The sequence below is a fragment of the Rhinolophus sinicus genome, chromosome 6 (assembly GCF_057876585.1).
Source record: "Rhinolophus sinicus isolate RSI-liver-muscle chromosome 6, RSI-T2T, whole genome shotgun sequence".
Lineage (NCBI taxonomy): Eukaryota > Metazoa > Chordata > Mammalia > Chiroptera > Rhinolophidae > Rhinolophus > Rhinolophus sinicus.
Window position 1 is genome coordinate 44,379,941 of NC_142506.1, and position 22,109 is coordinate 44,402,049.

General features: G+C 46.0%; 1 protein-coding gene across 3 annotated transcripts in view; it reads left to right on the top strand.

Moving 5' to 3' along the window:
* The first annotated feature begins 215 nt into the window (after positions 1-215).
* DISC1 (DISC1 scaffold protein) overlaps positions 216-22,109 on the top strand; it is a 309,809-nt gene continuing 287,915 nt past the window's right edge. For all 3 annotated transcript variants that reach the window (XR_012490698.2, XM_074316477.2, XM_074316478.2), the window contains exon 1: positions 216-411. Coding sequence is in view for 2 of the 3 variants with exons in the window: in XM_074316477.2 (XP_074172578.1) it covers positions 354-411 (58 nt within the window). In the remaining variant the exon portion in view is untranslated. The remainder of the gene's footprint in view (positions 412-22,109) is intronic.

The window sequence follows — 22,109 nt, forward strand, 5'->3', positions numbered from 1 at the left end:
TTCCCTGGACACCGGTTCCCCCACCGCACTTCCCCTCTCGTCGTCGTCCAGAAATGAGCCAGAGTGAAAAGCAAACTTGCAGAGTCCGGAGACAGGCTGTGGGCCCACCGGCCCCGCCCCAGGCGCGCGCGTGTGTGCGCGCGTGCGTGCGCGCGTGCGTGCGTGTGTGCGCGCCCGTGTGAGGGGCAGAGGCTGGAAAGGAAGCCGCAGGGCCAGCGGGGGAGGAGGAAGCTGCCGGCCCGCTCGCCAGCCCCCTCCCCACTTCCCGTCCCTCCCGGCGCTCGCTCCCCGGCGCTGGCCTTGGGCGCACAGAGCCGCCCACCGCCGCGGAGCTGGAGCATCCGGCGGGACACATGCGGGCCGGGGGTCCCCAGGGCGCCCCGGCGGATGGCGGCGGGGGCCACCGCGCAGGTAGGGCGTTGTCAGCGCGGCTCCGCGGGGCCGGGGTCCGGGATCCGGGCGTGGAGGGTTCGCGCCGCCCCCTGGAAACCGTGTAGGTCTGAGCTGTGCCTCTGTTAACACCTTGGATTCGGTGCACCCCTTTCGAGGAGAGGGAAACTGAGGTAGGGCACGTGGCGCGCGGAGTTGGGAGAGAAGGGGGGTCTGGGACGACCAGCCCACGCCGAATTGAGCCAGGTGGGTGCTGAGACCCCGCCAAGAGGCACGTCCGACACGCCCCCGTGGAGGGTACTGGTGGGCAAGGAAGGCGGCAGGGACATGCGGGAATTTGGATCAGACCCGGGACCCCGCCCGTCCGAGCCTCCCGGGGCCGTGCGCCCTCACCGTCCACCCGCGGGGAAGGGCCAGTCCGGCTCGCCCTCTTCCCGAGACCCACTTCTGACTCGGCGACGGTAACCCGCACCGAGCGCAGGAGAGAGGGCCGGGTCACGCTGTCAACTTTGCGTTGACACTGAGGCCAGTAAGTGGATGGTTGCTTTTCAAGAATGACGGGACGTCTCCTACCATCTCACCCTTAACACTTATGCAAAGGAACCTGAGACTTTCGGCAGAGAGAGAGATTTGGCGTCCCGAGCGGAGGCTCCGCTGCTGTCCTTGCTGGGTAACTTCAGACACATCCCTTAGCCGCTCCTAGTCTCGGTTTCCTCAGACGTGTGAGAACACGGGTGACCCTGTCCCATAGGTCTGGTGTGTATGGAAGCACTTTGCAGAATGTATGGCCATTTGGAAAATGCGATTTGGATAATACTAGAGCCCTAAGATTTGGTTTGCGGACAGTCAGCCTGCATCTCAATCCTGGACGTAGTTGTGCTTCAGTTAACAAATGGGGACAATGACAGTTCCTACCACATTGGGTTGTTGTGTGGTTTAAATGTATCTGGATGACACACTAGTCCAGTGCCTGAGAGAGAGGGTAAGCTCTAAGTAACCTTAGTTGCTATTTTTACTAAGCCAAATCTAAATAATTTGGAGTGATACGGAAATACCAGTTTGATTTGATGAAAGTATGATTAGCAGAGTGTTTTAAAAGAAATTTCATTTTATTACATTCAGGCATAGCACAGGAAGTCCTTTTGAGGTTCAGTTGAGAAATCTGTCACTGAATGAAAAGACGCCTGGATTGGCTTTCTGAGCTCTGTGACCTTGAGCCTCAGTTTCCTCATCTGTTTACAAAGAAGATAAAAGAAAAATGGGGAGAGTAACTGCGGCTTTGGTACCGATAGAGCTGCCTGAGGATCCAGTGAGGTTAAAGGTGTGAAAGCACCTTGAAGTGAGTCACTGCTTCCAGGAGGGAATGTTAACATCGGCAAGTTTTCAGAGTTTACAAGGTGCTAGGGAATTCCTTTGATGACATTCTCCCCAAACCTTTGTGAGGTAGGGATTTATAATCCTCATTCCCTGTCCCCCAAAGCTGAGATTCAGGATTACTGCTTGCCAGCCCCACCCTCCCCGCCCCCCAGGTCGCATAACTATTAAGGATAGAGTCAGGAGTTCTGGCAGGTGGGGCACCAAGTGCATTTCCCAAGTGCAGCTGCTGAGAAATATATGCCACGTACCTTGTTTCATGGCGCTTCACTATTGCGCTTCACAGGGTGGCCGGCATTTACTAACTGAAAGCAAGACCTTCAGAGCCTGGCCTGCTTATTTTACAGGTGTGAAAAGGGAGGGATACAGCAGCAGAGCGAGTATTAGAATCTGAGTCCTCTGACTTGGAGCTGCTTCCATCGAGCCACACTTTATTCCATAGTTCTGTGTAATTCATGCTGCTTAAGAAACATGAGGTGAATGGAACCAAATCCTTTCGATTTATTTTCTTGAGCCATTATGGCTCTTAAAAACTTGAAATTTCAAGCAGTTACTTTTGTCTGTCCATTCGTTCATTGACTGTTCATTTGTTCAACATTTATAGATTACCTCCTTGGCTCTAATTAGAATTAGAGCCACACACTGGTACCGTATCAATTTTTGAGTTAATTTAGAGGGAAACTTGCTAAAAAAAAAAGTTGTTGAACAGGTCGCCTAGAAAGGCAGTGAGCTTTTTGCCATTAGAAACATTTGAGTTAGTGTTGGGTGACACTGGGGGGAATTTAGTGGGGGGTCTGCACGTGGGGAGGGGCTGCATCGGCCGACGTGTGGGAACCCTTCCAGCTATGGGATTCTGTGACATGTGTCCTGGAGATTGGGATTGTCCAGGATTTGAGCTACTGTGTACATTTCCTCCCATTGCTCATTGGGGTTTCGCATTTTGCCTCCTCCCCTAACCCAGGTGGTTCCATTTCCTGTGGCTTTTCACTGTAGCCGCAGGCCAGGCATAGTGAGTGTGAGACGGCTGTCCTTGGGCAGCTAATAATCTGCATTCAATTCAAACAGATTTGCGGGCCTTAACTTACCTTGACTCTTCTCAATCCTTTGTTTCCCTTTTGTGGTTATAGAATTCTCTTCCAGAAACATTAACTTGTCCATTTAATCTTTCTGTTCTATTTATTCCTTTGTTCAAGAACATGTTTTAGCACCTGCTGTATACATGGCACGGTGGTGTGCACAGGATGGTATTTACAGATGGATTAGATTGTCCTCAAGGACCATCCAGTCTCCAGGGAAGACCCAGCGAAGCCTGGTGCTCCTTCCACTTGGTTTAAGAAACTCTGGGAACTTTACCGCCACTCCTAGGATGGTCCCTCAGATCCCGTGTCTCTCCAGTCCTGTCACTTGATTGTGTCAGTGTTTCTTGCTCAGCATCTCCTCCCAGCCAGGCCTGCGTACTGCTGCCAGGACCTGTCCCCAGCACAGGTCTGATTAGAGTATTGTTTGTTCCTTTGTGCAATGACCCATTGCTGTCCTGCAAGCACATGCTTATCATTCCTTTCCAGTCTTTCTGTCAGCTGACGCTGCCAGCCCTGAAATGGGTGCCCTACCCTTTTATTGCCCACACCTTTCTGCCCACCAAGAACAGGGTGTAGTGTAGGCTCTTTGCCCCTATGTCGGCACATCGAAATGTTAGTCTTCATTTACCATCTGGCCAGTAAGACTTCCCAGCCTCCCCTGGTCCTCTGGGATCACCTCCCCTCCCCTCTTCTTCTGTTACAGTTTGTTGTGTGTTTAACCTGCTCTTACTCTGGGGTAACGCCTTCAGCTCAGGGAAGCTGTCTCCTGACCCCTCATCTATGTCATGGGCTCATGGTTTAATTCACTCTCACTGAATTGAATTAAACTCTTTATTATACTTTAGATTGCATAATCTGGTGTGTAGATTAATCACATCTGCTATTTTTATGTCTTTTGAAACCAGTTAAGAGTTCTAGAAGTTCATTTCAGTTCAAATGTTCCCTGAGATGCACAAACCACTTTGCCAGATACCGTGGGAGCTCTGTAAGACAAGAAAACATGGAGAATGTTGTCCACACCCTCTAGAAGCCATTAGCTCAGTGCCAAAAAGAGAATTAATTCTTCTGAAGCTTCTGGATGTTGTTTTATCAGAATGATTGGCACATGTGATACACCAGAATCATTTTTAGGTGGCACCTAGTAGGTGCTCAGTGAATACTTTATAGGATGAAGGGATGGGTAGGTGGAAGGAAAAAGAAGGAATCCTTTAATTTATAATTTATCCATTGCAGTGTTTGCTCCTATGTATAATAATTTTGAAGATAATTTACTCGAGTGTTGATTTCCATGCCTCTATATAAAATGTGCTGTCCTCATCTAGAAGAGAGATACCAGTTCTCCATTTGTAGAATCTATGTGTTGATTTCCTGGACATTCTCTTCCTGGGCAGCTATGTAGTGCAGGACACATGGTTCCCATCTGCGGGAGGCCTGCAGCTGTCTGGGACCATGACAAAGGGGAGTGTCACACACTGGTCCAGCATTCGTGACCTCATCCTCTACCCAGCTGGCCAATCGACTCTGGGGTGAGTTCTGAACTACAGAGGGTGCCAAAAAAGTGAATACGCATTTTAAGAAAGGAAAACTGTATTAAAATTTTAATAATATACACTGATAACAAAAGATGAATACAAGTCATGTTTGACTTCTGCAATTACAAGAAGTGCTCAAAGTGGTTCCCATCAGCGTCCAGACACTTCTGATTACGGCGAACTACTGCTTGAGCAACACTGACCTAAGTGTCCACTTGTAGACATTTTTTTGGCATCTCCGGTATTTTCCAACCATGCAGCTTTTGTGGGTCTTTCTTTACTGGACTTAAATAGTAATTTGAATGGAAAACTTGACAAATTCTGTCATTTTATTCCAACTGTTGTATTTTCCTGACTTTATGATTTGGGATTATCTAAGTATATTCATTCAAATATTCATTGTATGTTAAGGCTTTGAAACTTTCTTGAAAAGCACAAGGTGATAGATCAGAAAAGGTGTTGCTAGCTCCCTTGTTTTTCCGGTCTGCAGAGGCAGAACAGGGCTCAGAGGAAACAAAGTGAGATGCCCCAAGGGGATAGTTTTCTTAGGCTGATGGAGCTTGGGATAAGTTTATATTGGCACTGCTTTTAAAATTTTTTTCTGCTTTTTAATGAACAAAATATTTTTTTTCCCCAGAAAGAAACAATATCCTATCCAAATTAGGGTACTGCCTTTCCCAATAAAATGAAAACTTATAATTATTACAGACCTGGGGAAGGGGTGAGTCAACCAGAAATTTAGTGGAGAGAAACACACTCTTGGAGATGCCTTTGCATTAGTCTGGGCTGAATTTTGCGAGGACAGGCCTTATCTTATGAGGGAGGTGTGACAATAAAGTTCGGGAACTTGTTGCAACACTGTTGCTACCCTTTTTTGATATCAGAGGGATTATTATTATGAATTTGCAGCAACTGGACAAACAGTTAACCAAGTTTACCATTTGAAAGTGCTGAAAAGGCTGCGTGAGAAAGTTAGACGACCTGAACTTTTCACCAACAAGTCATGGCTCTTGCATCACGACAATGCACCAGCTCACAGGGCACTGTCTGTGAGGGAGTTTTTAGCCAGTAAACAAATAACTGTATTGGAACACCCACCCTACTCACCTGATCTGGCCCCCAATGACTTCTTTCTTTACCTGAAGATAAAGGAAATATTGAAAGGAAGACATTTTGATGACATTCAGGACATCAGGGGTAATATGATGACAGCTGTGATGGCCATTCCAGAAAAAGAGTTCCAAACTGCTTTGAAGGGTGGACTAGGCACTGGCATTGGTGCACAGCTTTCCAAGGGGAGTACTTCAAAGGTGACTATAGTGATATTCAGCAGTGAGGTATATAGCACTTTTTCTAGGATGAATTCGTGAACTTAATTGTCAGACTGCGTATGTATCTTATCATTTGTGTTAGACCCGTAGTAGGTATAAGGACTTATTAAATTGCATGGGTTTAAAGTAACGTGTGATATAGCCACATGGGACTCAGGACAGTGGCTTCTCAACCAGGGGTGGCTCCTGAAATGCAACATGGAGAAGCTCAGGCAGCACCTGGGTTAGAAAAGGGAGGATGGGGCACCTGTCTGAAAGTTGCTCTGCATGCAGCACACTGTTTAATAGACTGTATGTTCAAGGTCAGTACAAGTGGCAAAAATTTCTACAGGAGCTGCCATTCACGCATTTCATAAGGAAAATGTCAGCTGTGCATATCAAAGCACATTATCATGATTTTAATTTGGAGTGACTTTCGAGGACTGATGAAGTGTGTAGAGGGGGTGCTGCAGCACCCACAAGCCAGGCCTTGACACTGCTGCTGCTCCCAGCACCTCCCACATTCTGTTGCCCATGCCATTCATTTCTTCTCATGATGCAATGTAAATGCCTAAAATATCAGACAAATGCATCTTCTAATGGAAGTGCCAATACATTGCAAATGCAAGTTTCATTTAAATTGTGATCAGAATACTTCAAGTTGCTCGTCGTTGTTGATAAGTGATGTCTAACACAGTGGCCAGATGGAAAGGAACTGGATTAGGGGGCAGGACCCTTTAACCTCTCTGGATCTCTGTGTCGTTCCTGTGGGAATGGGGAGGATCATATCAGAATTGTGGTAAATTGTCCAGTACGATCATTTGCATGAGAACTCATCACATTCTATACTATTTTGTGTACAGAGTTGCTTTATTATCACCTTGCTGGTATTGTCCCTACCATCAGTCCTGCCTTGAAGCTTGTCCCTCACACCCTAATCCAGGTCCCTGCTTCCTTATCGGAATCACTGTAGAGTTTCTGCAGCAGAATAGATGCTTGTTCCCTTAACTCAGTGGGTAAGTAAAGACTCACCGCTCGCAGGCCGCACACATGCAGTTGGCCCCTGTTTGAGCTGAGTCCAGTCAGATGGGTGTGGGAGGGTTTATGCTTTTGAGAGGCTTTTGGATTTGCGAATCATTCGTGATGTGTTACAACTTGTATGTACTTAATAGCTGCTGTGATTGTTTTGCTTTCTCCTCCCACTTCCCGTCTTTCCCTCCTCTGTTTCCAGTTCTTAGCCTCAGGTACTGTTGTTGTCTTCACTGTTTCCTGAGACTTGCCACTAATGTGCTGTCACCAAGCCTGAGCAGAGGGATGCCAGTGTGTTGCAGGGGAGATGGGAGCAAGACCTTCTTGGGCATGGACTGTCCAGTGCGGCTGCAGCATGGTTGGTTCTGGAGCCGAGTGCAGCCTGGCCCGTCTACAGGGCAGCCTTGGCAGTCTGCGTTGGGTGCCCAGGGTTCCCACGCTCAGCCTGCAAGACTGAGTTCACCAGACCCCCTGGTTTTTGATCGATGGTTTGACCTGTGGCTTCTCCTGCTTTGCCGAGCTCTTTGGGAGGTCAAGGGTGGAGACTGCCTCATGCTGCTTTTGAGTCTTCTCTTGGATTAATCTTCTGATACCAATTTTGCAGTCTGAAGGCAAATGGTACCCTACCCTGCAATCTCCCTGGGCTCCAGACACACTGCTGGCCTTGGAGGGAGCTCTGGACCACTGCTGCCCTTGCTTGGCCTGAAGGTGAAAGGGTTGGAACTGTCAAGGTGCCCCCTTAAATGCCCACCGCCGCAGATAGTCGAGGTGAGAGCACTTCCTCTGCACACATAATGCTGCCGAGTGCTGCCTGTGATGAGAAGGCCTAATGCGCGTGGTTGGTACCAAGTACATCGTGGAGCGTGAAGGCTGCGTGACAGCACATGTGGGGCGGCTGTGAAGGGAATTCTGGTTCTAGACCCTGTCAGTCTCTGCCTTTTCAAGGTGTGAGTTAGTTTTAGTTTTGCCTTATACATTTACATCTGTGTGAAGGTAGGCTCCGCAGCGTTCTCCTTACGGCACCGTCAGATTTGGTTTCTCTGACTCCCTCTCTGATGGTTTGCCTCTCCGGTCACAGAAAAGAATGCCTGATTTTGCCAGTATCATTTCATACCCGAAGAGGGCATTCTAACCCTAGAGCAGCTCTGAACAGCAGTGCCTGCCGTTTCCTCAGCCCCGAGGCAGCAGACGTGTGTTCTCTCTCTCTCTCTCTCTCTCTCTCTCTCTCTCTCTCTCTCTCTCTCTCTCCTCTCTCTCTCAGGTGTTTTGGCCCCAGGGAGGAAATAGTCAAAATTCACATTTATTTAAAAAAAACCTTTATGGAAATGATCCCACCCGAGTGCACACTGAGACAGAGGGGGACCCAGCTGCTTGCTTGCCCGTGGAACCTTGCGGCTCCCTTTGCATTTTCGGAGCTGTTTTCACAGAGGGAAGATTGTGGCGAGGCTGGGGACTTGGCAGGCCAGCTGGCTCATCCTTTGGGTTCTTCTGGCATTGCCTGCAGTGAGAATGGGAGTCAGAGGCCCATCAGTGCGAAGATAATGCCGGCTTGTTCTCCGGAACCCGGAGGAGCCAGAGTCAAAGGGGTTTTTGTTTCACCAGTAGAACCCCCCGGGGAAATCCCAGCTTCAGATTTCCGTGTGTAGTCTCCTTGTCCCATCAGACCTCACTGTGCTTGGGCCTCGTGTGAGCGAGGCAGTAACGTGTACAAAGAAGAACTAAGAGGTGCCATGCTGGCTGGGCACTGCCCCCGGGCCTGCAGCCCACGCTGTCCAGCAGTGTGCACTTGGCCTGTGAACTGAAGATAATAATAGCTGTTATTCTGTTATGAGACTCGGCTGTGGCCGTGCGAGGAGAGGTCTCAGCACTGCGCCTGCTTCATCATAGGCTCTCAGTATTATTATTGAGGGGCTGCTGTCAGATTTCAGGTCTCTACAGCAATACTGTCACTCACTCAGTATATGCCCAGCAACAAGCCGTTTGATTTCTCTTTGTAAGCCGGGTAATAATACTGCTTATTTTGTGGACTGTTGTGATGATTACATGAGCTAATACTTGCAAAGGGCTTAGAAAACAGCCTATTAAAACAGGTGGGCAGCAGCCTCCAGCTGTGCAGGGTGTCCTACCATCAGGGAGGGAGCAGGACCAACGTCCAGGCCGGGCCCAGGCGCTGAGGAGCCTATGCCTCTTTCCAATTCATCAGCGCAGAGGGGCTGCCTTTCCTAATTTTCCTTCCCAGAGGCCACCTCTTTTTACAATTATCACCCCACAGGGGGCACCTTTACACATTTTGCCCAGTGGTACCAGCTGTGCTAACAGTGCCCTGTCAACAGGAGAAAGATGCTGTTACTAGTGGAGCAGACAGAGCTTTCTGGAGGGAGTGCTAGCAGCCTTTACCTGGCTCCACGTCGGTCATTTCACTTTAATTTCAACGATATGATTACCATAGTCAGAGGAGCAATTTCGCTGTTTCCTCGATTCTAAAGTTCCTCTAGGATTTTCCTTGAGGCCAAGGGCTAGGATCTCCTGCCGTCCCAGGCACCCTCCTCACCACTGCCCTCCACATGTCCTCTAGAAGGGACGCTTGTTAACATCAGGTGAGAGTGCAGGCTATGTGCTGGTCATGGGCTCCCAGCCCTCACCACCCTCTGTGCCCTGCTCTTCTCTGCTGGGTGGGACTGGAGTCTGAAAACGACAGGTGCCTGGCTCCTCGCTAGCTCCTTCCATAGGAGGTCCTGGTGGGAGGCGACAGGCCGGAGGACAAGAGTTTCCTGATTCTGGTTTCACAGTGGGGCCCTTGGGACTCCAATAGCTCTGACAGGTGGCCCTTTTCCTGGTTCCGGAACCAACGCAACAACCCCTGTAACTGAACAGCAGACTAAGCGGACTCATGGACGCAGCGTTCACGTCTGACCTCTAGCTCTTCTCCCTTCTTCATCTGCTCCTGCGTCCTCCTCCTCCTTTGTTCCCTTCTAGTTCTTTCCATACCTTTGTGACCAATTCCCTGTATTAAGTGTCCTCTGTTTGGCGTACCTGGAGTGGTCTCAGTTTTCTTGCCCTTTGTGTGTGGACTCTGTTGGGTGCTGAGGGTCTCATGGGGGCACAGACCCATCCCTTCTGTTTCTGTTTTCATCATGCATGTCAGTATTACTGCCATAGACTTTAAAATAGGGGTTCAGCCTCCAGCCTCTTCCTAATCATGGTGGATGTTATGGCCAGGTTCATTTTCCGGAAATTCCAGTTCATCTGGCTCACCCCTCTGCTCAGAACCCCACAGTTTTTATGGTGGCCATTTAGCAAACGTAGTCAGCTGTGACCTAAACCCCAATGACAGGAACCCTAACCATGGACACCCCTTCCGCTGTTCTCATAACAGAGAGGTCTGTTTAGGCAGAGGGCTGTTCTGTGACCCTGGCTGGGAGGAAGGCTGTTAGCTCAGTGATGGACACACCAAAGGACATGTGGCGCCTGGCTGCGTGTCCTCCCTGCCCCTCACTACTTCCTTGTGAAGTCAGACTGGGGCCCCTGGGACAGGCCTCCCGCTGCATGGGCCCCTCCCCTCCTGGCGGCCCGCTTATCAGGCCTGCCAACGACCGGGTTAGGGGAGGCAGAGACTGGGAAGTTCAGTCATGTCAGCTCCTGTAAGCTGGTGGAAATGTGCGCTGTGAAAAGTGCAGGTGAGCTGAACCTGGAGAAGATTGTTATTATCTTTGGAGGGGGTTTCTTACCCATAGGTTTTCTTACTCTCTTGAAGTAACATTTTTAGGGAATTCCATATTGAAAGGGATGGGGAGAATCTCTTAAGGGAAATGAAAGGGACATTACAGGGTCAACTGGAGGATAATTAGAACAGTTAATGTTCAAACATAGTCTTATTGTTTTTATATTAAAAACAAAACATAGTCATTGTAAAAAAATAAATAAAAATCAAGCCTGAAAAATACAAAGTGGAAGAAGTGATCATGAAAGCCCTGCCTTCCTCACTGGTAATTCTGTAGTGAACATCCTTCTAGAGGGTTCTAAGAGCCTGTCAGACAGAAGTGGGATTCTGCTGCACCTTGTTTTCTAACCATATTTCCCCGACTTGTTAGCATAGCACAGAAATGTTTCCAAGTCATCAAATATTACTTCACATCATTATTTCTAACGGCTCCACGGTCTTCTGCGTTAGCAGCGAAATTGACTCATCCAGCCACATTAAACTGGATGCTTACAGCTGCCGCCCTTTACAACGTGCTGGTTCGTATTAAGTCCTTGTATTTCAGGTGATGCTACTGCTTTAACAGATATTCTGCGGTATCAACGGCTTGAAATGTTCCAAGTTTCTTTCTCTCCTCGGCCAAGTTCAGGTGCCCCCTCCATTTCCTGGTGGCTACCTTGAGGGAGCAGGCTTGGATGGGGCTGCTCGGCCTTCCATGGCCATTCGGATCCAGGCTGAGACAGTGCCCTGTTGACTTCAGCCTGTAGCTCCCAGGTGTGCCCTGGCCTCCGCCACCCAGCCAGCAGAAGGTAGAAAAGAGAGGGCAGAAGATTTCACAGGAGGCTTTGTGGATGAGAACTGCAAGCGGCACATACCGCTTCTGCCCACATTCCATTGGCCAGGGTTAGTCAAGTGGCCACACAAAGCTGCAAAGGAGGCTGGGAAATGTCACTTAGCTGTGTATGCAGGAGGAAAGGAAAATAGGTTTGGTGAACAGCGGCGAGTCTCTGCCAGAGCTCTCCCTACGGGTCACCAAATTCCTGTGTCACTTTTTCCCCCACATCGAGACCCGCTCACCCCTTGCAGAAGGAGACACCATTTAAGTTCCATGCAGTCATTGGGCTGATGTGCACTCTTCTCCATCTCGTCTAAATGAGGCCCCTCATGGTTCTGTGACTTGTGAGTTAAAGAAGGACAAAGTGATTTGCCTCCTCCCCAGCCCTCCCAGTTTTCAGTGCTGGAGCAGAGACAGCAGAACAGCACTAAAACTCCATTTTGAACAGGGTGAAATGGGAGATACCCAGTAGTCACAGCTTCAAAACAATCACGGTTGCCTATGGTGGCAGGGTGAAGGCCCCCAGCCAGGGCCTGCGAGAACTTTCTCCATTAGACTTCCATCCTGCTTTCTGAGAGGAAGTCTCATCTGTTGGTCTCCATGGTCGCTGGCTCTGTCCTGCCAAGTTCCTCGTTGTCCTTTACTCTCCATGGCAACATTTGAAGCAGTTACTGGGGAGTCTCCATCTTCACAGGGGCACGAACAGCTTTTTCTGCCCTCTGTTTGGTGGCCTGAGGTTTGTTAAGGCTCATATGGACATTTTTCTTTTTTAAAAGTCCATTCGTGATTTATCAGGCCTCACATTTCTGTCAAAAACTTAGTAGGTTTCTCTTATATTTTCTTCCATTACGTTCCTTATACCAATAACTAATCCCAGAGTTTTTTTCTAGACATTCTTATCAAGCTCGATTTATTGTGTTATCACCCCATGCCCTTCTTTATCACTGAAATGATTCTCAGGCTCAGATGGGAAGCCAACACTCTGAATCAGTTCTTTGCCACAAGGCTGTCTTTGGGCTTTTGTCATCAGAACATTTTTCAGTCTCATTTCTTACTCTTTGAGATTTAGAAGCAGTCAGCTTTACCAACCCTTCAAGCACACACATTTCTGGATCCTATTCCCTCTCATTTATGCATGCAAATCAACAAATTCGGTTTTTTTTTTTTTTTTTTTGTTTTTTTTTAAGATTTTATTGGGGAAGGGGAACAGGACTTTATTGGGGAATAGTGTGTACTTCCAGGCCTTTTTTCCAAGTCAAGTTGTTGTCCTTTCAATTTTAGTTGTGGAGGGTGCCGTTTAGCTTCAAGTTGTTGTCCTTTCAGTCTTAGTTGTGGAGGGCGCAGCTCAGCTCCAGGTCCAGTTGCCATTTTCTAGTTGCAGGGGGCACAGCCCACCATCCCTTGCGGGACTTGAGGAGTTGAACCAGCAACCTTGTGGTTGAGAACCCACTGGCCCATGTGGGAATCGAATCGGCAGCCTTCGGAGTTAGGAGCATGGAGCTCTAACCGCCTGAGCCACTGGGCCGGCCCCCTCAACAAATTCTTGACTATAAAACTGTGTAAACTATAAAAAAGCATAAAGATGAAAATGAAAAAGTAGTAAAATATTACAAAGGAATCAAAATGTTAAATAAGTGAAAATAAAAATATCAAGAGAGGCAGAACAAACCTGGGACTTAATAATCACAATATATCTAAGGTTCAAAACAACGAAACAAGAAGTTTCCTCAATGCCAAATAGAAAATGGTTAAAGTAAACTAAAAATATGAAATGATGAATAAAACAATATAAGAATTACAAACTTTTTAGAAGACTATGGGATCTTAAAAACAAAGTTACAGAAACAGGTAAAGGAAGTGGCAACACAAATCCTGCTATCACAGTGCTCCAGTCTGAATCAGCACCTGTGATTGGGGGTCTGCAGTAGACGTTTTCAGGGCTGAGAACTGAAGGGTAGAGAAGGGCCTTGGGTCTCCTTGGGTCACAAATTACACTGTATACTTATTGACACAGTCTTACGTGACAAGGTATGGTAAAAAATACGGTGAATGTTAAAAAAAAAATTACTGCAGTAAAAGACACATTGCCATTAATCCCCCTCAAAATATTCCCCCTCACTTCGAACACACTTATCCCACCATTCTTGCCACTTTCTGAAGCAGTTCTGGAAGTCCTCTTTCATGAGTATCTTTAGTTGCGCTGTCGTTGCTGCTTCGATGTCCTGAATAGATTCAAAACATTTACCTTTCGTGGTCATTTTGACTTTGGGGAAGAGCCAGAAGTCGCACGGTGTCAGATCTGCTGAATAACATGGGTGAGGATTCACTGTAATGTTTTTATTTGACAGAAATTGCCATGTACCAGAAGTGATGTGTGACACAGAGCCTTTCCGTTGTGATCACAAAATATGGTGAATGCTGCTGCCGAGTGCCATCCAACAGAAAGGCAGGGATCTTCAATATGGAAAGGGGCACGTCAAACCTTAGTAACAGTGTGTGACAAGTTTCAACTTGTTCGGTGCAGTCAGTCGGGTGTGAGCTACGGTTGAGAGAAAGTGTGTTTTAAAGTGCGGTAAATCATCCTCCATCATGACAACGCTCCGTGTCACACATCGCTTCTGGTATATGGCAATTTCTGTCAAATAAAAACATTGTGGTGTGTCCTCACCCACCGTATTCACCAGTTCTGGCACTGTGCGACTTCTGGCTCTTCCCCAAAGTCAAAATGACTCAGGACATCTCCCTCCCCCAGTGACAGTGTGGTTGGCAGAATAATGGCCCTTCACCGATCCTAGTGCTTGGAACCTGTGCATGTGTCACCTCACGTGGCAAAAGGGACTTCGCAGAGGTGATTAAGTTAAGGCTCGTGAGATGAGGAGACTGCCTTGGCTTATAGCAGTGTGCCCGGTATACACACAGGGTCCTTACAGGTGAGAGAGGGAGGTAGGAGTCAAAGTCAGACAGAGATTTGAAGACGATAAGCTGCTGGTTGTAAATATGGAGGAACTGACCATAAACCAAGGAATTCAGGCAGTTTCTAAAATATGGAAAAGTCAAGAAAACAAATTTTTCCCCTAGAGCCTCCGTAAGAAAGGTAACACTTCTTATGCCTTGATTTTAGCTCAGCGACACCCATTTGGGACCCTTGACCTCCAGAACTGTAAGATAATAAATTTGTGTTGCTTTAACCTATTAAGTTTGTGGTAATTTGTTACAGAAGCAATAGGAAATGAACACAGTAGTTTTCCCGCTTTTCTTACCCTCTTGATAATTTCTTAATTAGTTCTCTAAAATTCTTCCTTTCCTTCACATCTCTCCCTCCTTCTGTCACCATTCCAAATCATTTCCAGGGCTCTGCTTCACCAGCTGAGTCATCACTCTCTGTGGGCATGGGAAGATCCTCGCTTCTGCTTAAGGCCATGCCCTGCTAATGACCTTCGGGGCTGTTCTCTCTAAATGGTAGTGCCCAGAAAGGGAAAGGATGGCCCCTACGTGGTCTTAGCAGAACAGGGAACAGTAGGCCTCCTATTGCCTCAGTCTGAATGCTGGGTGTCTTCCATGCAAGCCAAGATGCTGCTTATTTTTTGGTGCCCAGATCACATCACACTGACCATTCATGTTGAGTGGATTGCTCACTACAACCCCTAAACTTTTCACATCATGTTAAAGCAAAAGACTTTGTGAATCGTTCTTGTATCTTGTAGAATGTCTGCCATCTTGAGTCATGCAGCTTTTGGCTCTAAGAGGAAAAAAATGTACTGAATTAATCTCTCCAGGGACATACTTAAAGCCCGGGCTAATAAAGAGAGACAGATGGAATTCTGAGAGAAAGATGGCAAATTCTAGAGCTAATCTAATTAAAGGGCTATGGGAACTTTTCATTGGTGCATAAATAAAATATGACAATCAGTGTCAGCTAAGAAACCTCAGCAAATATGTAATCTCATTATTTTTGGCATTACATAGAAATTTTAGTTTTTCTTTTTTTCTTTTTTTTTTTTTTACATGTAGTGGTGTGATATAAAAAGTTGAGACAAGCAGAGACAGGATAGGCACATGCCCATCATCTATGCCCCACCTCTCCCTACATACTCCTCAGATGGCAGAGGATCTCCCAACCATTTGAATTCATGACACATCTGTGCCATAGCCAGCTTGAAGGGTAAAGGAAAATGCTCTTAGGGAAAATAAAAGGCTTTCATTCCAGCCCTGTTGTCATGGGCTCCGAGCCTGACCAGAAGGAAACCTGAGAATCTGGAGATGAGAGCTCAGGGCTAGCTTCAGAGAAGGAGGGACTGAGGTTATTGAGAGTTCTCAGGCATGGAATAGTTCTTTCCTTTTAAATTCAAAAAGGCTGTGTCCCGGCCCTCTGGGCTTCCTAGAATTTGCATTTAATTGTTTATGCATTCCTGGGCAAATATTTCAAACCACGAAGCTAACATGCGGTATCTCCCAAGTGGTGGACCAGCTGGCTCCCTGCCACAGTCGCCTGGCACAGCGCATATCCTGAAGGAAGTCCTTCAGGACCACTGGGACTTAGTGCCCCTAAGAGAAGGAGGAAAGCAACTGAGAGATTATTTCCATTAACTTAAAGGTGCCCAAGAGGACCACAGAGGTCCTCTTCTGGTTTGGATAAATCTGGGGCAGTTGAAATGTTGCCAAGGGATGTAGGAAGAAAGGTTAATTTGCACACTTGAGCTTTGTAGTCTGTCCGACCCCATTGGAGGAGTGTACCACTCTTGAAATGGCAGAATTAGGGCTTCCAGTCTTCCTTACCTTCAGCGACATTTCCTCAACAATCCTGTCCCTGATAAGCTATAGCGAAGCTGTTCTGCTCATATGACCCGTGGTGGTATTAACACCCAGGGTGAATGCCATTTTAACTTTGCTCGGATGTACTTCACCCTTGCTGAGTTAAGAGCAAATTGCTTTCTACTTCGGTAAATACAATTTTGATTTCTAACTTACCACAGGTTAAAGTTTTAATTTAAAATTCCTTTTCTTTTAAAAATTAGCAATTCAAATTGCAAGGTTGGTAAGGCAGCCTGGATTCTGAGACTGTTGGTGTTGGACGGGGCCGTAGCAACCATCTGTCCTGAGGGATGCCTCATCGAATTCTTCCAGGGGCAGGATAGTCACTACTTTAAATGGATGACGTGTAATAATGTGAAGGAAAGTGCTCTGTACAGCGTAGGACATTCAACAAATATTAAATGTTATAAGCATTTGTAAAGATACTTTTTCCACTGTTTCCAGCTTTACTTATTATGACGTGTGTTTTCATATTGAACGCCTATGCTATGTTTTGGGAATAGAAGTTAGAATAACTTTATTAAATCACTTAGTAACATTTTCCACCTTGAACACTCATTTCTTTGCAGGTGTGGGGTGTGTCTGTCCCTCAGTGGGACAAGAAATGATTTTCAGAGTCACGGGACTTGACAAGAAATACCATTGATTCACGTTTTTACATTCTCATTCTGCCAAGGAGAAAGTCTCAATTTGCTGCTAGTGTGTCTTTAATCTTCTCTAAAACCAGTTTTCCTTTGTAGTAAAGATGGAGCCGAGTAGGTTTCTGTCCCAAAATTTTTGGCCGACAACAAAAAATGCTGTTTTGCTTTCATGGTCTTTATTTGTATGATTATCTTCTGAATATGGCAAGTGAGCCTCAGATCCCATTTATGGTAATAGTCCCACAAAATATTTTTAAAAATATATTTCAGCAGAAAGAATGAGCCAATTTAAGCAAAAGTATGAAAAAATATTATTATACGTGGTGGTGTGCTGTAACAAGCACCATGAAGTTGTGTGGGACCGGCTGATGTTAGGGACACATGGCTCTCTGTGGTCCTTGAGAGAAGGGCCATGGATCAGAGCACAGCCATTGATAACAGACAACACACAATTTCCTGTTTCACACGGCAGCCTTTTAAATATATGATGACAGGACTCACCAAGTCTTTCCAGCTCTTCCCATGTTGGTGTACGCTGCCCATGCCCTAGGCATGCGTCAGTCTTGGGGAAGCTCCCTGTTCATTGTGTGTAGAAGCAGTCCTTGTTCTGAGTCCCCTAATCAGATGAGAAAGGGAAGTCAGGACCGAAGGACTGTAATAGGAATGGCCTAGAAAGAAGCCTCCCAGTGAGGGAGATGCCTGGGGTTGGTAGGAGGAACTGCTGGGTAGAGACTCAGGAGTGATGTTTGTGTTCTCACATGCTTTTGTATTAGTGCACAAAATAGGGTTGTAAGCAAAATGAATTTAAATGTTCATATCAGATGGTGAAGGTGGAAAGACTTGTAAGATTCTTGTTGGAAAGTCGGCAAAAGTGTCTTTGTGGCTTGCTTCTCTGAGACTGAAGGTTTTTCATCTCAAAGATTGTTTGGTTGATTAAATGAGAGATTGCTTGGAAAAGACTTTGAAAAGCCAGAAAGTGCTATACAAATGTCAAAAATTGTTTTTCCATTAGTTATATTATTATTTTGTATTGTCACCATTAGGACATTTATATTTTATTCTGTATTTCTACTTTTCATAGTTGTTTGACCTTAGTGCATTATTTAAAACAGGGGTGTCAAAACTGCGGCCCGCGGGCCAACTGCGGTCCGCAATCCATTGTTAATTGGCCTGCAGCAAATTCCAAAAATATATTTAGTTTACTTAAATAAACCAGGTGAGGCAATCGTACTTCACCTTGAGTGAGTGGCCCAGCTGTTTGTGTATTTTACCGCATATGGCCCTTGGTGAAAAACATTGAAAAAAGTTTGGACACCCCTGATTTAAAAGGATTCAGTGCTCCCCAGTAGTCCTTTCAAAAAAGAGCCTTCCCATTCCTGAGTCCTGTACCTTGATTTATCTCTTGGTTGTCTGGATTTCACCATCCGAAGGTTTTTATCATGATCATGAATGTTGAATAATGACTTTTGGTTGTCTTTATAATATTTGACAACTTGACTGGGTATAAAATTCTTGAGTGTTCCCACCCTTACTCCTAAACTATGTAGTGTCACTCAGCATTGCATGTTACATTGGAAGCCAGCTTGAATTTTGCCCTTTATACCATGCTTCCCTGAAAATAAGACCTGCCCCCAAAATAAGCCCCAGTTAAGATTGTTAGCCAGATGGATGCATTTAGTACGTTACAACGGTGTTTCCTAAGAAGATGACATGACTGAATTTGAATAAATGTAGATTGTTGTACATGAAATAATAAGACATCCTCTGAAAATATGCCCTAATGCGTCTTTTGGAGCAAAAATTAATATAAGACCCAGTCTTGTTTTCGGGGAAACACGGTATATGTGACCTGAGGTTGTTTTTTTTTCTGAGATTCTTCATTCTTTTTCTTTGGAGTTCAGTGACTTTACTAGGATATCTTGGTGTTGGTCATAATATATTATTTTTTTTCCTGGATGTTGCGTATACCTTTTATCTGTAGGTTTAGATTAAAAAAAAAAAATTCCTTAGATGTTTTCTTCTACCTTTGGTTCCCTATTTCTTTTTTCTCCTTGAGGGACACCATGTTTGTTGCCCTGAATGTATATCCTCTTCTCTTTTTTTCCTTCCTATTTTCCTTGCATTTTGTCATTTTTCTCAAGCTGATATATCAAGTTATTGACTCTGTTTTCAGCTGGAACTGTACTTGCTGCTTCTGAGATGGCTTTGCTTTATGGATGAACTGAGCAGACACCAGGCAGGTGTGAGCTGCCCTGTGGTGAATCTTCCTAGGTTATTGTTCGCTAAAAATGTTAGTGCCTCTCAAATTGACCATTGGGCCGCCTTCTTCCCGGCTCATGCACACATGCTTCGTTCTTCTGAGCAAGGGACTTGGAGAACCATTCTTTCCTTCTCAAGAACTGGGGAGGAATGTCTTGATTCTGGTGTCTGCTATTATTTTTATCCAAATGTTACAGTATTTAGCAGATATTCCCCACCGTTTGAGGAAGCAGTGTAGTGTTAAAAACATGACTCTGGAGTACACGTGATGTTGGGTAAGTTACTTAACTTCTCGATGACTTAGTTTTCCTCATCTGTAGAAAGAGGCTAGTAAGAGGGCGGTTTTGAGAAGGAAATGAATTAATAGTTATAAAGTGTCAATAACAGTGTCTGGCACTAATAATAAACAGGCACTTCATAAGGGCTGATTAGATGAATGTGGCCTGTGAACGCGCATCGTCAGTAGTTTTCTCCCCAGCTTCTCAGCTTTGTCCATGTCAGTGGGCTTCACAGAAGTGCAGTTAACTTGCCTTTATTCCATTCTCTTGCCCCAGAAGTTGCCTGATTTGTTGTACTTATGACATGTTGGTTTAAGCATTCATCTAGAATTGTATCCAGGATGGATCTCTGGCTGACTAATTTATAGCTCTTAGATTCTACTTTTTTCCTTCTTGAAATCAGAACATGTGCCAATCTCTGGTCTTTGGTAGGTCTATGTTTTCTCAAAGTTCACTAGGTATATTTCTGTGATGACATCCCTGAATTCCTTTAGTCCTGGGTCAGAATTTCTCTGACCTCATTTGGTGACATGAACTCATTTGAAGTGGCTAGGTGTTCTCGTTCTGTCTTTCTGTTGGGCTTCAGTTCCTCCTAAGTTATGCTACCACTGTCCAATCTGAAGATCATTTTCTTTAGCAGAGATGAAGGCTGAACATTTCACCTGGTAGTTCTGCCCGGTCTGCCCTCGTATCTGTTACCATTGTGCCCTAACGAGTGGCTCTGTCCCTGCCTGACTTTCTTGCCCAGGTTGGTTGGTTGGTTTGAAGCACGCCTTTTTGCTGTCCTTAGCATATTTACAGAAGGTGTAACTCATGCTGGCCTTTAGTGTTTTTCACAATTTTCTTATTGCTCTGTGATCCCTTTGCACTTACTCCTTGTTTGTTCCCTGCTGTTTACCTCTGCATCTGTCCTTTGGACATTTTTACCTTTCAGACACTTCCCTTGGAATCGAGAAACATTTGTGAAAGTGTGTGTTCCTTGACTTCCTGCTTTAGAATCTGGTTTGGGATGGCTGGGAAAGTCTCAGAAATCCGCATTTCCACAGGCCTTCTGTGTGATTTTGAGGCATGTGCTCCCCAGACCACACTGAAGTGGAGTAGAGGCTCCAATCTCTTTTCTCCGTCAGGCCATGACCGGCGTATGCGCCATCACGTTCCAGGCGGGGGCTCACGCAGTCGTGCAGTCTCAGGTCAGTGGTCTGGGACGCCATCACAGCAGACCTGGTGGCATACTGCAGCACTTGTTGGGGACATAGCATACCCAGAACTATGCTAAGCACCGAAGGGTGTTATAAAAAAAATCGCTTTGCACCTTTGTGGCCACGTGTGTGTAGTTCTCCTTGAGAACACAATTAAATGAACTTGCAGTCAACATACTAACAAAGTCTGATGGCAGAAATGGTCCAAAAATAACCTTGAAACTCACCTTTTAGATGGAGTGAGGATTTGTGTGGTGTCCCCGACGTCCCTTTGTTTCTACCCTACTCTCACCCCCATCCCAACTCACCCTGATTTGAATCCTGTCTGGCCCTCTCCCAAGGTTAGTTGTATAATTGAAAATATGCCCACAAGCATAACCTCTGGTTTGGTGGATTTAAAACAAAGCTGATTAGAGATTTCTAATTGTCAGTATGTGAAAAGACTGTCACTCCTGAGAAGATGTTGATAATGAAAGCTGAGAACCGTGGTATTGCACACAGCTTGTGTGTGCTGTGGAGTCACGTGTATCTGTGTGTATCCTGCTCACTGGCCACTAGCTGCTTAGACCACACAGTGTGGCACAGTCTTGGTGCTTTTTGCAAAAATGACACATCTGTTGTCCCTTGGGATGATGACTGGGCCCTGGGGTTTCTTTTCCTGCCTCTTACCTTGCCCCGCCCTGTCACACTTCTCAGTATGGCCTTGCTCTGGGGCCTGTGCGATTGTTAGCGCTCATTCTCAGATTGTTAATGCTCATTCTCTTGTATCTGGGCAAGAAGGATTTCACGTGGAAACGGTTATAGGTTCATCTTTGACCCCAAGAAAATAGTTCATTTTATAACCATATATATGCTCTTTACACATTTTTCTTTCATGCCCACGTTTGCTGTCCAACTTTCTTTAGCTCGTAGGTCTCTCAGGTGGTGAGAGTTCCCAGAAGGCATGCTGTCCACTGCACGCACCCTTAGAAATGCTGTGGGGACCGCAGGAGGCCCAGGCGCCACTGGCGGCATCCTGCAGACTCCGGTGAGGGCATGCTCTGTCTCTGGCGTGTCCTCCATCCTTAAGGGCCCTTCCTTGCCTGCTGTGTGACATCTTTTACCCATGAGCTAGATTTCCCCGGTCCTGGGAATTGTGAGTGTCTTGAAGGTATGTTAGAGTCCTCTCCCGTTTCCTCCCATTGTTTATTTAGTTGAATCATTTCTCCTTTGTCATAATATGTAACAGTTGTATATGAGTCTTATCCTTTTGGGGACATTTTGAGGTCTTCATGCTATTATCCATCATACCTAAGAGAACAGGGCAAGGAGAGAATCTGGATGGGGAGCTGGGACCCTCCCTCTAGTCAGCCAAGATTCAAGACCCTTTGGCCTGGAAATGCCTGTCATTTTACCAGCTACAAACCCACCTGCCTATACTACCTTTCCTGCCCTCAGCCTTGTACCCAGGGAAATGGGGAGAGGCCATCTCGAATATTTTGGGTAAAGTCCAGATATTTATGTCTACCACCTTGCCCTGGTTTTTCAAATCCGACATATAGTAGAGTTTTCCATACGTGCTATTGTCTTATTCCCTTTCTTATTTCCTGTTTAAATGAAATAAAGTCAGTTTGGCATGATTTATTTTCAATAAGCTGACGCAGCCTCTTTTCATTTGCAAGTGTTTACAGA